The 17,660-nt window shown below is 31.6% G+C and overlaps 1 protein-coding gene across 14 annotated transcripts in view; it reads left to right on the forward strand.

Moving 5' to 3' along the window:
• Positions 1-17,660, forward strand: part of Ppfia2 (PTPRF interacting protein alpha 2) — a 441,884-nt gene that overhangs the window by 269,289 nt on the left and 154,935 nt on the right. For 12 of the 14 annotated variants that reach the window (XM_058585759.1, XM_058585758.1, XM_058585761.1 and 9 more), the window contains 2 exons: positions 2,096-2,260; positions 8,578-8,652. In XM_058585759.1, the coding sequence (XP_058441742.1) occupies positions 2,096-2,260; positions 8,578-8,652 (240 nt within the window). The remainder of the gene's footprint in view (positions 1-2,095; positions 2,261-8,577; positions 8,653-17,660) is intronic. The other 2 variants (XM_058585763.1, XM_058585770.1) reach the window with 1 other exon arrangement.

Genomic DNA, 17,660 nt, shown 5'->3' on the forward strand with positions numbered 1-17,660 from the left:
AAAGAGAGCTAACACATTTAAGAAATAATGAGAGTTGGCACAGGACCTGACAGATATTATTACAAAGAAAATGAGTATCAGCTGGCAGAACCTTATGACTGGAGTGGCAACATGTTCTTAGTTGTAGGCAACAGAATTCACTCTAGTTATTCTAAGCGGACAGTCATTATTTAATGGATGGTTAGAATACTTAGCAAAAACACAACCAAACCAAACAAACAAAACAAAAGTCTGTAGTCTGAGCTTTCAGTACCAAATTCCAGAAGTTCACTGCAAACTGGTAAGGGGCTTAGCTCTTATCATAATTCCTTTGCCACTTCCACTGAGCAAATTAGATGTCTTCACCTAATATATTCAGTCATAAAACTCACATTTTGCAAGGATGTGTTATTAGTAAAAACTGCATGGCACAAAAGGCTGAAAATTGTAGGGAATTTTTGGTACTCTGTTGGAAAAGTAGATGTTGCAATGTAAGGAACTTGTCAAATGTTGTAAAGAGGATGACCAAAAGATTTGGGATCACTAGTAGATGTTCTGTGTAGCTTCATTATTATATCTCCTTGTGGTTATTTTCCTAGAGAGTATTATCTTAAAGATTATGTTATCTTCCTACAGATAAACCAGTACATGTTGAGTATCCCTTGTTGCTATGCTTGGATCAAAAGTTTTTCAGATTTTAGAGTTTTTCAGTTTTGGAATATGTATATATACTACCAGATGAGAGTCTACAGGAATTTTGGATTAGGGATGGTTAATCTATACTATTATTTAGACCCTTAAATATGATCTATGTTTATAGATCTGATCTATGTAAATATCTATGTAAATATCAGCAAATAGACTGATCTATGTTTAAGATCTCAGACATTTGTATTTCTTTATGTCAATAACAGGCAAAAATTTCCAACACTTTCCAACCATAATTAGTGACAATGAAAGTAGATAATTTAACTTATTAAGCATCAAGAAATGTGATAGTAATATGTAACATTGAATAGAAAGTGGTATTGTAAAAACCAAAATATTTCATTGATGCTAATGTCTGAGAAAAAGATAATTACTTTCTTTCCTTCCTTACATCCTATATCTGCATTTCCCTTTTTGTTTGTCCAATTTTCACTTTATTTTTTTCTTATTTTGTAGAGACACTATTGTAACATACACTTTTAACTCTTCTTTCAGAGATCTCTCCCACAAATGCTACCAGGTGCTTGTGGCTCTTCACTGATAGAATTGTAATAACTGATAAGAACCAATAATTTCTGGTTTTTTTCCTCATGCATCTTTGCTTTTAGCAGCAGAACTCCCTTTTAAAATGCAAACAAATGTGCAACACCCATTCACATTTAAACCATTTTAAAACAATCCTTTTCTGGCACTCACAGAACATAGAGCCTGGAATAATCTGGAAAGGGTTTACCGCATTCTCCCCTCACATTTGTCATGGCCTGGCAGGCTGCTATGGATGTAGATTCCAACACAGACACGGTTATGTCCATAGCTTCCTTTTACCAAATGACTACTGGGTACCTCAGTTACTAAAATATAGTTGGTTGCATATATTTCATATAATGTAATATAACAATTGATTGTGAATAAAATTATGTAATTATCACCATAATTTAAACCATCATCCTAATGACTGCACTTATTTTCTTCATCTCAAAAAAATTTAAATGGTCAAATGTAAATGAAATACATTTTGATTTTGGATACTGTTCTTTTAAAACATTATCATGGCATCCTACATTTATCTAAGGAATAAATGTTCTTTAATCATTATCATTAGCTCATGCATATTTTATCAAGTGTACTATTTCCGTGGAACCCATACTGAAATTATTAAATCTGCTAGACATTTGCATTATATTTTTAGATTCAGCAATTTGTAAAATGATCGAAATGTAACTTGTCTTTAACATATTTTATAAACCCTGGTTTAGACAGCATTGTGTTACCAGGCTCTTACCCAATGTACTATCTGAGGTTATCACTGTGTACTATGTAAGCCTGTAATAGTTGAAGGAAGAAATCAGTTATAAGTACAGATTAATTGTATCCAAAAGATGATCTCATTTTCTGTTCAATCCCATAGCTGCTACTGGAGCATTTGGAGTGCCTTGTGTCACGGCATGAAAGGTCATTAAGAATGACGGTGGTAAAACGGCAAGCTCAGTCACCCTCGGGAGTGTCCAGCGAAGTTGAGGTTCTCAAGGCGCTGAAATCTTTATTTGAGCACCACAAGGCCTTGGATGAAAAGGTATAGTATGGACGAAAGATTTCAAGCTGACCCATGCTTTTGTCATTAGCATGAAGGTCTTTGTCTTTACCCAGTGACTCATGTGACTCCTCCAGCCAGTCAGTTCAGAGGAACTCATCTGAGTTACATGAAAAAAAAAAAATGAAAATGAAAATGTGTTATTGTGTATACCTTTGTAATATTCATGACCATGTTCTTTCTTTATACCACTGAATCTGTGGCTTATTCAAATTATACCTCTATTATGGTACATTATGGCCCTAGTCCAGATGGCCATTTGAAATTTAATACTGTGTAATGTCATTCAGCCTCTCTTTCTCTCTCTTTTCCAAACCCACTCTCTTTCTCTCTCTGAAATGCATGTCTATAGATGCCAAAATAAGAGACCACTACCCGAAAATTACACCTATTTTGTAGTGCAAATTGGGTATACTTTAACTTTTAGACATTCATATTAGCAGCATTCCATTTTGTTAGGTCTCTAATATCTTAGTCTCAAATATACATTTTTAAGAGTCTCTGCATGTAACAGCATAAGGTATTAGAAGAAAAACTTGCTTTTAGGTCTTTTTAAAAGTAACCCTAAGCTTCTCTTAGTTGTTACTCAAATAAGTTCTACTGGCATATATAAGCCAATATGATGATAATATCCTTTGGAGATTAGTAAGGTTTATGATTTCAATTTTGTGAAATTTCAAAGAATGAACTTTAAAAATTAATAAGCCTTTGGGATTTAGTACAGTGGGAATTGGGGCACTTTATTATAAAATATATGACAAGTTCTGAGGATTAAAATTCAAACTAGGGATTATTGCCCAGTTTTATCTAATTTTTGAGCATGCAGACATTTTTGTTCTATTTAATATTTATATACCTATATATTTTTATCATCAGTCTTTCAGATGTTCTTGGAGAAGGGAATTATGTGGAGTATGTGCATAAGGATAACTATAATTCTGTCTTCTAGATGATTAAGAAGAAATCGTATCTCATCTTTCATTTTAGCCATGAGAAGAAACTGATTTTTTAATAACTTTGAATAAAACATGAATGGATATTATATAAATATCTATGTTAAACATACTATCAAATAATCATTTAATATGTTTAATGTTTAGTTTCCTATTATATTCCCTCTTTTATCACAAAAAGGCATTGTTAAAAATTTGTAAGACTTAATAGAATATTTACTTTGTGCCAGACTCTTTGGCAGTTATTTGGCACATAAAGATAAAAAAGGCATTCTTCTCATGAATGAATGGTTCATAGGGCTGGAGACTCATATCAATATTCATATCAATAACAAGCAATATCAAAAATAGATGTGCACAATATAATATAAAATCACAAAAAGGCAGTGACAAATTGTACTTCACAGACAAGAAAGTAGAGAGAATGTTTCAAGAGGAAGTGACTTTTTATTTGAGAACTAAAGAATGAGGTTTTGTTGTTGTTTTGTTTTGTTCTTTGTTTATAAGTAGAGAAAGTTACAGTAGACAGCATGGCCAACACACAATATAACTCTATATATTAACACACTGTGTGTGTATATATATATATATATATATATATATATCACGATATAATTCTTCTTATAGCTCTAAGAAGAACATGGATTGGTTCTGAGAAAATTTAACAGTTTCTTTCTTCTCTCTCTCTCTCTCTCTCTCTCTCTCTCTCTCTCTCTCTCTCTTTGTTACCAGGGATTCAAACCAGGGGTGCTTAACCACTGAGCTACACCCTCAGCCCTTTTTTTATGTTTTATTTTGAGACAGGGTCTTGCTAAGTCCTTAGCACCTCACTAAGTTGCTGAGGCTGATCTTGAACTTGGGTTCTTCCTGCCTCAGCCTCCCAAACCACTGGGATTACAGGCATGCACCACTACACCCGGCTTAACGTTTTAAGGGATAGACCAAGGTACTAGAAAATGTGTGATTTTGGATGTTCCCTAAGAGCACTCTGACATCACTTGAGGGATGCTTTTGTAAAGAAAATTATTTGCTAGAACTGAAAGAAATAAACAGTATTTGAGACAAATATCCTGATGATGTTAGTTCATTAAAGAAGAAAATAGTTTTTGCAGAATTTAGAATCTAGAAATAATTTGCTAAACAGAAGTTCTATGAGTTTAGCATAATTAAATGAAGAATTCTTTAATATGGCCCTAAGAGTTATAATACTATTATAAACTGAAACAGAAGCACACTGGTCACTGGTGAGTTTAGGGGCAACTGAATAGATTATCAATTAATGGAATGTTCAGTAGCCCAAAGAAAGAAGGTTATGAGCCTGAAATCTGGAGTGGACTAACATGGACAGTTGATCCAATTCTTTGAGCATCATTTTTCTTCTTCTTTGGAATGAGAGTAACATCAGTAACTATCTTTGAGTTACCACGAAGCTTGGATATGATCTAGCTTTTTAGCCAGTGCATAGCTTATGAAAAGTCCTCAAAAAATAAACATTATTATTAATATGAGTAAATTTCAGTGTTTGCTAAAACTTTCAAACTAAATAGACATTTCCATCACTATTGATCCAGATGTTTGTTTAAATAGCATTTAATTTAGTCATGGAAAAATTAATGTGTGCTTAAGTCCCTTTGCATACAGTTTCCCCAACTAAGAGTAGCTCACAGATTTTTGTGGAGATGGGGAGGGACAAAGCTACAACATAAAGAAGCAATTGCAATATTCTAATCTAAGCATTGTGGCTATTATGCTAAAACACAGATAAAAGCCATAAAAGATATAATTAACCTATATTGGGGATAAGAAACTACTAACTTTATTACAGAAAGTTTAGAATATAAATAACCAAATAAACTATATAAGATTGAGTATAACTATGGACAATGACCCTGATTGGCAGTCTTCATTATTGATGTTTACTTATTTATACAACCACTGAGTTGCAGGGTAGAATTTTCAAAATCAACTGAGATCAGCAGTAATCTTGACATCATCCTCTATTAAGTTTACCAGGGTTGGAGGAAATGAGAAATATCCCTGTGTTTTTCAGAAATATTCCTGTGTTACTCAGAAACCATTGACTATTAAATACCAGGTGTATTAGACATACATGGTCAAAACATAGTAATTACACATGCCTTCCTATTATACTTTCAGGATCTAATATCACAAGTCAAAATAATTTGACTTGTAGTATAAGGAGATTTCCTCACAAAAATGCTGTGTTATAGGATTGGTAATCCCCAAAATGACACCCATTATGCCATACCATAATTTCAATTTGGAATTTGTGTTTCTTCCATCAAGATCTCTCTTCATCCTGAAACACATTTGTCATGTTCAGGGACTTGTTTTATATTAATCTTCAGGGGTAAAATTTCTATGACCTTGAAACAGCTTTTGGAAAAATGCTTTCCTTAGTATTTTTCATACTATTTTGAGGAAAGTCAATATAACAGATGAAAAGAAAAATGAAAAATTCTATAGGTAAATAAATAATATGGAGTTGAGAGTTACTACTACAATAGTTCAACAAATAACCAATCATTTTATCTTAGGGGATAAAATACAGACATTAGATTAATTGAAGTGGTTCAATCATTTTAAAAAGTCCAAAAAAGTTAAAATAGGGCTATATCAACTGTGTCCTTACATTTAGAAAAATGTTTAAACTATAATTTTATATTATGTCAATCATGTCTAGATAGCTTCACAAGAAAAAAAAAAAACTATTAGAAAACAAAGATAACTACAGTGTTCTGTTAGTGCCATGCTCAGAGCAGAGTAGAAGCTAAAAGTCTTGTCAGAGAGACTATTTTTTCCTATCAATTCAGTTCAAGCCATGTAGATAAAGTAAAATGTTAGAATTCTTTGTGCCCTGGAAAGATTAGTTCTTTGGATCCCTCCACTTTCTCCTTCCCAAGTTTAGCAGAGGTAAGATGAAGATGAAACTGACGTGTTTCATTTGCCTGAGTCTTGTCCAGAAATTAAAAGTACAGAGAATAATTCATCCTCATATAAATGTGAGTAAAGTATTTATATCATACTTTATTGATATTTACAGCTTCAATTTTTAAATTCATATTATTAATTCAATATATATACACAGATCATTTTTTATTTGCTTAGGAAGACAGTTTAGATTCATTACTTTCTGGGTCATATAGTTTATAAAAATATCTCTAAATTTATTGAGGGATGATTATTCCGTTTTCATATTGTTGGATAAGCTCAATAATTTTTATTCCCTGAAGTTTCAATATAATAAGACTATAAAATGCTCCACTTGTGGTAAATAGAATACAGATTAGATTAGTTTCTAAGATTATCAGTTTAGCAAAAGTCAGGAAGCTGTTTTCACCTACAATACAGCCTGGATTCAGTCATTCTTTACGTGGCTTGATTGACTCTGTTGGAAACATTCCAGTGCATCTCTGTCTTCCAAAGTTGGCACCTTAACCCTTACAGCACTCCATGTATGAGCTGATAAGTGTTGCATACAGAGAGCATTATCATGTATTTAGTGACTTTGCATTGCAGTTCTCATCAGCCAGAATTCCTAGACCATCTTAGAACACCCTTATTTAGTTGATATTTTAGGAAGTAGATATAAAACTTCATAATCATCCCCATTAAATATCAGGCATGTCTATTAATATTTCCATGATATCTGCATTGCACATAGTGGTTATCCTTCTCATTTTCATGGCTTTATGATAATTGCTTCTATTTTATCTCTCCCAAAATTTGTCATTTAAAAAAAATTCTCCAAATTAAATTATCAAAAATTTCTAAGCATTTATTGTTTACTTATTAATCAGTGTTAATTCTATGCATTTTCATAAGCAACTGGATATTTGGCTATAACACAGAAAGCTAGCATTTAAGCTGGCACAGCTAGAAAGATCCCATGCAACTGTTTTTGATATTAAATGTTTATTTATGCATGTATTATTACCTTTCAAAGAATTGGAGCATAAAAAAATATAATTAATGTTAAAACCCCACTCAGATATTTTTCTTGCTTAATTAAGATGTATTTAAGGAGTCGAGTGCCCCCAATCACCTGAAAGTACATGTAATCATAATTCAGTATTAAAATGTCTGATTGAGAATTTTTATTCCTAATTATAGATTCTAGGTTAATAGGACATTACTTGCCTTTGATTTTTAACTGAAAAATAATATTACAACTCCAACTTTAAAATTTGTTTCTATCTGATGTTTATATATTTTATATACTTAGTCTATATTTCCAGTTAAATATTATTAAAACAATAAAAATACCATTTAATTCATACAATATCAAAATTAAAGTATAAAGGAAAATGATTATAATATTAAAATAAATATTCACTACATAAAGACTGTAAATGCACATGGAAAAATTTTAATTCCTAAGTAATTAAAATTCATGATCAACTGCATCTTTTTTTTATTTATTTATTTATTATTTTTTCAAAAACATCAAATTTACAATATTAAGATGCAGTTGAGTTGAGTTGGAGAACTCAACTGCATCTTAATATTGTAAATTTGATGTTTTTGAAGGAAAACTAAACCACTCTAGTCATTCATTTTGATTCAGCAGTTTTTCTCTAAATATTTTACTTGTGATAAATACAATGTATAGAACATCTATAGGTTTAAACATACAGCCAATAAAACAATTTTAGAAGTTAGAGAAAAGCCAGAGTCAAAGAAACTTCTTGGAATTTCATTCATGTGTGAAATATGTGTTAATCATAATTACTTTCAAACTGAAAGATGCAGTTTTTGGATCTACAAAATATATGGTTCAGCCTTTGAAATCTGGAAGATAGTTGGGAATTTTAAAGCACTTTGTAATCCCTCAAAAATTATATAGACTTCAAACTAATACAAAACGTAGGAGTAATAAACATGTTTCAGGTTCTTAGAACACTTTGCTTTTAGACAAATCATTTTTAATGTTACAATATAAACATCAAATGAAAATTTACTTAAAGAAACAGAAAAATTTGCCTATTTTTTATGCTTAATCAGTGACTATTTTTCAGATGAATTCATAATATACTTTACTATGAATCAGAATTGAGAACAAGACCAGTCAATCTCCAACCCCATCGGAAGTTCTATCAGTGAACCATCAAAAGGATTTGCTTACAAGAAAATCCCTTGATACAGTGATTCTATGAGGTGACAATGTATTCATAGTATTCCTGCCAAGTTTATTATTCTGGGCACTTAGGGCTATAAATACTTTATTATTTGCCAAATTGTCTCTGATGATGTTAATGATGGGTTCAGCACAGTTTAATATGCATGGGATGTACATTACTGCACATATTTTGATTTTTCTTCTAGGTAAGGGAGCGACTGAGGGTTTCTTTAGAAAGAGTCTCTGCACTGGAAGAAGAACTAGCTGCTGCTAATCAGGAGGTAACATACTGCGCTTTCTCCTCTTTTGAGGTGCAATATCGCTAACATTATGTCCCTTGTGTTTCACGTCACTTTTATTAAAACTGTCACAAAAAATAAATAAATTACATTCTGCATATACCATTGAACAAGGCCTTTTCAAACTAGTTTCCAAAATTTTGATTTCTGATTTCTGGTTATTTAGCTCTGTCACTAGAAGACCAAAGGATAATTATCAAGAGTTAGTAAGATAGAGACTTAGGAAAACTACTTTCAGAATACCAGTCCTTTCAAGAAGCAAAATATGGCCCCCATATTTGAAAATATGTCAAATATCTGTTAAATTTAGAAAATCTTATAAATGAAGTTAACTCTTTAGATACACACAGGCGCGCGTGCACCCGCGCGCACACACACGCACACACACTTATTTCTGCCTCAGTTCCTGCCTATTCATATCTTCAAAAACCATGTGCCCATGCCTAGTGGCTTTATTGATCCACATATTTTGCTATAATTCCAAATTGTTAAGAAAACATTTTAAAATTTTCTCTTCAAGATTTAAAGAGTTGCTTTCATTTTAGAAGGTTTTGCTTTTTTTAATTTTTAGTGCATAAATGAGCTTACATAACACACAAATGCAACACATACCCCATGAAACAAATATTTTCAGCAACTAAAATAAACTCATCTCTTTAACATTTACTTATAAGGCTACTTTTGCCCCCAGAAGTAAATTCTAGTAAGGTAACATTGGTTTTTCTAGTAGTAGACAGAACTAAAATTATTCAGCAAATATTTCTGCTTTTAGTAATTAAGGGTATAAGAAGTTAGCATCAGCAATGATAAGTCTTATAAAAAGATATTCCTAACAAGATAACATTTACATACACATGGTGTACACAAATATACATTTCAAACAACACAAAAAATCATATCCAGTACAAACTCCCACGTTATTTACCATAAACCAGATCAACTAGACAAGTTTATATATGTTTATGTTTACTCCAGGAATAATAATTTAAACTTTGAAAAATTATGAATTTTAATTCTAGGAAGAGTAAGTTCCAGGAAAATTAAAGGCTTTCATGTTAAAAGTATAAATTGTGATATAATAGTTTGTAAAAGAGAAAAAAAAAAACTTTTGATGAACAGATTCAGCTTAGCAGACAGAATGGTTTGGGATAGGACCAAAAAAAAAAAAAAAGAAGAAGAAGAAGAAGTAGAAAAAGAAAAAGAAATAAGGTACCTCTCAGTCATTATAGAAGAAAACAACCTCTGAGATACTGGGTAACAAGATGAGATATTCAGTCCTTTTATGTATGAAACAGATAAATTATCTACAAATGAGAGTATACATATATGGGGGTTTAAAGTAGACAGTGTTACATGTATATTCATTTTGTATTTTATCAATGTTAATAGATTTTCATATACGATAAATATATACACTAATATTGAGTGCATCCCTTGAAATATTTTATTGATAATGGTAAGCAAAAGTTTTGATGACAACTAATATTAAAGTATCACTGAATATGGCAATGATGGAATTTGTTTCTATCATAAACAAAAGTGTGGTGAGACCACTTAGCTAAAGAAATAAAAATATCCCATTTGTTCAAGTGAGGCTTTATAAATTTGCTCCAAAAATATCAATGGAATAGTTAATTCAATTATACCTAAAATGAGAGAACAATTGAGAACAAAGGTATAGGAGAGACTTTAACTGTTTCTGTAATTTAGTTTTAGCCCTAAATTATTTTCTTAGTCTCTTATAGGCAGTACCATGTTTGATTGCTTATACATAGATAAAACAAATTTTAATTAACATTATTTTTATATCTACTGAAACCTTTTTGAATACTTTTTTATTTTAAACAATTTATAAAAGTAAGAGAAAAACATTTGTTGTACTTATTATTAACTTAACTATGTTTTCTTCTCATTGTTGTATATAATATCCATGTGTCTTAAACAGAAACCCTAGTTAAGAAGTCACAGACCCAGCAAAAAATATTTTCTAATGAAAACATTCTTAGAAATAATTATTATTTTTTAGAAAGTAAAAAAGTCAACTTTTACTTTATAGTAAAATTAATATTTCAAAATGAAATGCTAAAACATTGTGACACTAAAATTTGAGTCCTTCATTCTTGTACTAATAGCAAGTAGTACAATAAATCTCTATAAGTAAAACTTAATATACTGAAAACAAGATAAATTTAGAAACTTGACAAAATAAGTTTAGGAAAAATCACACTATTATCAGCTTTAGAAAGGGGAAACTTGGTGAAGTTTTCTTGTTAGAAGAAGCAATTGAAAATATTTAAGAAAACAATTTTCATGGCAATAAAATTAAATCTGTTCAAGAGCACATTATTAAGAGCCCAACAAAAATATGTAATGTAGATACAATAATTAACCACTAGAACTAAATTCCTGCATATGGCTGAATAAACAATGGGCTGAAGGAAATTTTACTCGATGTTCCAGATTTTAAAATGAAATTTAAATGTATATACAAGTGCGCCTTAAAATTCACTTGTGTCTTGAGCTCATATAGTAAGTAAGTTTGGAGAGTGAGTACCTTATGTTGTCAGAATCTGTCTGCTTCTTCAGTTTCTTGTGGTGAGTGACAGTTCAGACAGCAGGGAATTTATCCAAACAGTTTTCTGAATGAATTCAGTTCCCAAATTTAGAAAACAGAAAACAGAGAGCAGAGACTCAGATTGTGAGTGATACCTTGATATATTCATACATACATGTGAATATGTAGCCTGAAAAGCTGACAGACTAGAAGTTTATCATGTGACTTGAATAGAGATTATTTTATTGTTTATGCATTATTTTTTCGCTGTCTCTGGATCTCCTTGTTCCATTCTCACAGATGGATTTGGAATTATCACTCTTCAATATTTTTTTTTTTATATAATCTTCCCCTTGGAGCTCTTCTATCTTTCTCATTTATTCTTACCCATCCAAGGCCTCAACTATGATTTCTGTTGAAAAGAAACCAAACTCTACAGCTTGAGATTCATGCTGCCTTCTAAGTTCCAGAAGAGATTTCAAAGACCACTTGACAGGTTCCATATATTATTCTCTGTCACGAGTGTCCAACCTGAAACAAAGGCAGGGATCAAAATTCAGCTCAGAGTTGGCTAATCAGTGCATGCACCAAAGAAATTGTAAACACCTATGGGAACATGTTTTCTAATTTACACAAAGTTATCATCTGCTTTAATTGGGCCTGAACCTCCACCTACTTTTCCTGATGTTTCCTTAGATTCTATATAGTTACACTAATGTAATAAAGTAAGTAGCCTTATTAAACAGAACAAGAAATATTTCTTTGTTGTTCTGGGAAGAGCTCCAAAATATTCTTCTACATAAAAAGGATAAAGTTGTTTAGAATAATCCCAGTTTTGTTTTACAAACAGAAATAATAGTAGTGTATATTTCTATTCTGTAGGAAGAGAAAAATATTTTGTCTATAAATACCAAACTTTTATTATTGTCTTTGCTGTTTGAAAGTACTTATGCCATTATATTTCTGTAGTGTTTGGATTTTACTTTATAACTTTTCATTATTCTTAAAAAAATAAAATAACAAAGACATTTTAAAGTCAGTTATTTTCATTAATAACATTATTACTAGGTATTTTATTGAACATTTAATAATAATGTTTACTGACTAAATCTCTAGGCTTTCTGCTATATATGTATATGTTAGCACAATAATTCTGGCAGTTAGGAGGTATAATTACTTAACAGATGAAACAAAAGGAGTTATTTCTCTTAATGTACTACTGTTCTGTTCTATATCATGATGTGGTAATATGAGATTTTGTCTCAGATCTCTACATTCAGGCACTTCCAATCTATACATACAAATGAATTGTTCCATTGTTCCTCACATCCATCTACTCTCATCTTTTCCCATATGTACTAAGATTGTGATTGTTCAGATCTCTTTTAATTCTCACCTGGGCTCTTGCAGTAGGTTTTTATTTATCCTTGTCTACTATCCCTTTCTACTATATAATTCTGAAAGGTTAAACTTGAACCTCAATTAGTTTTTTGTAATATATTCTTTTTCACAGCTATGACTAAAAGACCTGACAAGAACAATTTTAGAGGAGGAAACTTTTATTTGGGGGATTGCACTTTCATAGTTCTCAGTCCATAGACAGCCGGCTCTATTTCTCAGGGCTCAAGGTAAGGCATAATATCATGGCAGAAGAGTGTGGTGGAGGGAAGCAGCTCACATGATGATCAGTAGCACAGAGAGAGATATTTCATTCACCAGATACAAAATATACACCCCAAGGCATGCCCTCAATGCCCAACCCCTCAAACCACACCCTACCCACCTTCAGTTACTAACTTAATTCCATCAGTAGATTAATTCACTCATAGTTAAAGCTCTCATAACCCAATTATTTCTTCTCTAAACCTTCTTGCATTGTCTCACACATGAGATTTTAGGGGCTACCTCACATCCAAAACATAATATTTCTGACCTATAAAATAGAGTTACATGCAATATACTCTATATTAATAACAGTGATATATGTGATATTAATGTACGTTAATGATAGGACATATTCCATATACTTGTAATATGCCATCAAAAATCTCTTCAATGACCCTAACCTACAAATGCAGTTTTAACTCTCATTACTATTCTTGTCTTGACAGCTGTTCTAAGGTCTTATTAAATGAGACCATGCATTGATTTTGAAAGCAGTCAATTTTCCAGGCTCAAAATGTCACCCATGTAAATCTGTCCCCTGGAATGTCTCCACAACACCAATCCATCAGTCAAAATCATACTTCCTCTTTTAAGGTCATTTTTTTTTAAATTTTTTTTTTTTTTTTTTTTTTTTTTTTTAAAGAGAGAGTGAGAGAGATAGAGGTAGAGAGAGAGAGAATTTTTTAATATTTATTTTTTAGTATTTGGCGGACACAACATCTTTGTTTGTATGTGGTGCTGAGGATCGAACCCGGGCCGCACGCATGCCAGGCGAGCGCGCTACCGCTTGAGCCACATCCCAGCCCCTTTTTTTAAATTTTTTAAAAATATTTTCCTGTATTTGTTCTTTTTAGTTATACATAACAGTAGAATGCATTTTGATATATTATACATACATGGAATACAATTTCTCATTCTTCTGGTTGTACATGATGAGGAATTACAGTGGTCATGTATTTGTATGTGAACATAGGAGTACTGTCCAATGCAGTTACTCTCCTTCCTATTCCCATCCCACCTCCCATCCCTTCATTCCCCTTTGTTAATCTAAAGTACTTCTATTCTTCCCTACTGCCCCCACCCCCTTGTTGTGAGTTAGCATCCACACATCAGAGAGAACATTTGGCCTTTGGTTTTTGGAGATTCACTTATTTCCCTTAGCATGGTAGTCTCCAGTTTCTTATATTTACCAGTAAATGCCATAATTGCATTCTTCTTTATGGCTGAGTAATATTCCATTGTGTATATATACCATATTTTCTTTATCCATTCATCTTTTGAAGGACACCTAGGCTGGTTCTATAGTTTAGCTTTGTGAAGTGAGTTTCTATAAACATTGATGTGGCTGTGTCATTATAGTATGCTGATTTTAAATCCTTTGGGTAAATACCAAGGAGTGGGTCAAGTGGTGGTTCCATTCCAAGTTTTCTGAGAAATCTCCATACTGCTTTCCAAAGTGGTTACACCAATTTTCAGTCCCACCAGCAATGTATGAGTGTACCTTTCTCCCAATATCCTCACCAACATTTATTGTTACTTGTATTCTTGATAATTGACATTCTGACTAGAATGAGATGAAATATCAGTGTAGTTTTAATTTGAATTTCTCTAACTGCTAGAGATGTTGAGCCTTTTTTCATATATTTGTTGACCAGTCATATTTATCCTGTGAAGTGCCTGTTCAGTTCCTTTGCCCATTTATTGATTGGGTTATTTATTTTCTTGGTTTTAATTTTTTTGAGTTCTTAATACATCCTGGAGATTAATGCTTTAAATGAGATGCAGGTATAAAAGATTTTGTACCATTCTATAGGGTCTCTCTTCTTAACATTCTTAATTTTTTTTCCTTTATTGTGAACAAGCTTACATTTAGACATTGGCATTTAATGCAATCTTTTATGGTTCCTCATCAACTAGTTTTGCTCCACAGTTGAACTTGCTAAATTTCATTACTTAAGCACAAAATATGGATCTTTAACAAATTATTACAGTTAATTTTATACTTGACTAAGCCTAGTTCATTGGTTTCCTAAAAAATAGACTACATCTTTTTCATTTGTATTTATTTCACTCAGTACAGTGATTTGAGCCTTGTAATCAAAGTATATTTGTCAAACTGCCCTGTGTATAGTTCATTTTGACCAATATATTCATTTTTTTCCATAGCTATCTCCTAAGTGGATAGTTGGAATAAACTCAGACATGTTCAATGAACAGCAATATGTTGATCATTTGTACAAAATGGACAAGGTATTTTATTTTTTTTTCTTTCAGTGTGTGATTGAGCACCAACAATGTGCAGAAAATTTGAGGAGTTTCTAAAAAGAGAGTGTAAAAAATAAAATAAATCTTTATTATTATTTATTATGCATATTTTCATTAACTTACCCTGTATTAAAAGAACCAGGCATAAAACCACATAACTAAGATATAATAAAACGCATTCAAAATATAGGTAAAAAAGTGCAAAGGAGAGGAGGAGAGCATTTATTATGAGGAAAAGGGTAAGAACACTAATTTGTGTGAACATTTCCTAGAAGGAAGACTATGATATTTTCAAAACTGAGAAAGCATGTCAGCTGAGAAGACAGAATGATTAGGAAAACCAGAAACTCCCCTTTTCAAAAATAGAAGATGATGTGTTGATAAGAGTCAGGGGTGCAAAGCAGTGAAAGAGGAGGCTAAAAGGTTGAAAGAACTCTGAATGCCATGCTAAAATTTTGGATTTAATATTTTGTGAAAATAGAAAGTGCTAGAAATATTTATGTATCCATCTATCTATCTATGTATCTATATTATTTTTTTGGTTGTTGTTCTTATTTTTTGTTTTTATTTGCTTTATTTTCTTTTGGTAATGTGAAATCCCTTGAAAGTATGTCATTGTTTCTTGTTTGTTTGTTTCTTGTTTCTCTGTGTTTTTTTTTTTGTTTGTTTGTTTGTTTGTTTTTGTTTTTTTGGGTTTTTTTGGTTAAAATAAGGGTTGAGGTGAAGTAAAGCAGGGAAGTTGGTATGATCTGATATGGTTAGCTAGCCCAATGATCTGATGTGCTATTTTGATTACAACACTTCAGTTCACATTTATTAGACATCTTTTGTCTGTCAGATATTGCATTAAGCACTGGGTAAAAATAAAACAAAGAATTAGTTCTGCTCTCTAGTGTTGTATGGGAAATAGATGTGTTTTAATTGTAACGGAGAGTTAGTGTCTAATGTGTATTATATTTCAATTTGGATGATGGCAATAGTTGTATATCAATGTGCATGTACTTAATGCCTTTGAATGGCAAGCTTAAAGGTGTCTAGTAAATTTTATGATATGTATATTTTACTGCAATAAATACAACTATAACAAAATATGACCAACCTGAAAATGAAAGTAGGTACAAAATTTAGTAGAACTACAAAAGGAAGTGATCTATTGTATGTCTGGAAATGAGAAAGACTACATGGTGTTACAAAAGTCTTCCTAATGAAATAAAGGATTTTACCCAGAATTTAAGCAGTAGCAGAAAAGAACTTATGGGATGGACTTAGTGTAAGAGAAGGGAAGTGGGCAGAGATGGGATTGAGGCTGCAGAGACAGGAAGATCTGAGCTGGGTGGTACTGGAGCCTAGACTTTGTCTTGTGGATAGTAGTTAGCAAACAGAAGTTTCTATGGAGAAAAGGGACAATCTAATTTTCAATTTTAACAGATAAGGGGTATTTTGAAAAGTTAAGGATTAAAAAAAAAAGCATATGATGGTCAAGATATTGTAATTAAAGTTTAGATTTAAAAGAACCACTATGATTTCTCAAAACAATCAAGACCCAATAACAGAAATTAACAAACTATACAGCATTTTGTATGTTCTTTTAAGAATGACAGATAAAAATGAAGGAGTCAAAATATTATAAATAAATATATATGTAACGAAAATTTGCTGTAGATTTATGGTGTGAATGCCCCCCACATAGATAGATTGTGTTAACAATGGATACATTTTCTAGTTTATCATTCTAAAAAAGTGAATCCAAATTATTTAGATACGATAAATACCATAAATTCTTTATTTCTTGCAAAGCATCTTTGTTATTGCCTAAAATTGGAAAAATGACAAAAAGTGCACTAAATGCCAGTGCAAAGAGAGGAATAGATAATATCCTAACAATCTGTTCTCCTTTAGTTGAAGCCCATATACTTCTTTAATTATTTAATTAAGTGAGACAAAATGGATTATTCAGAAGCGCCTATAAAAATTTAATTGACAGACTAATTTGCAGTGAATACACAGACGTGTTTATTTTAAAAGCTTTTTCCACATGACTGCATTATATATAAAAAGAACTGGCATGTTTAGTTGTAGCCTGAACTATCCTTTTTTTTTTTTTCCATTGCTTTTACTGTATGTATGCTTAGTCTAATCACTGCATTGAGCAACTTTCACGTAGAATTATCTTAAGGAAATTAACATTTAATTTTACCTCATCTACAATCAGCCTATCCCTGAAGTTTGTTTTCTAAGGAAAAACGAAAGAAATTGCAGAGAAAAATGAGATTCAATTAACATGCAGCAGAATGTGGGACAGTAAGAGGAGTTAGAAGAAATGGATTTACTTCTGGGGGTTTAGGGACATATGGATCACGGCCATCACATCACATATATTATTCCATGTTATCATTGCAACAAAATTTATTTAATTTAATTTATTTTTATTGGTTGTTCAAAACATTAAAAAGCTCTTGACATATCATATTTCATACATTTTATTCAAGTGGGTTATGAACTCCCA

The sequence above is a fragment of the Marmota monax genome, unplaced genomic scaffold (assembly GCF_021218885.2).
Source record: "Marmota monax isolate L192 unplaced genomic scaffold, Marmota_monax_Labrador192_F-V1.1 WCK01_AAM20220418_F8-fsc00146, whole genome shotgun sequence".
In the NCBI taxonomy this organism is placed as follows: Eukaryota; Metazoa; Chordata; class Mammalia; order Rodentia; family Sciuridae; genus Marmota; species Marmota monax.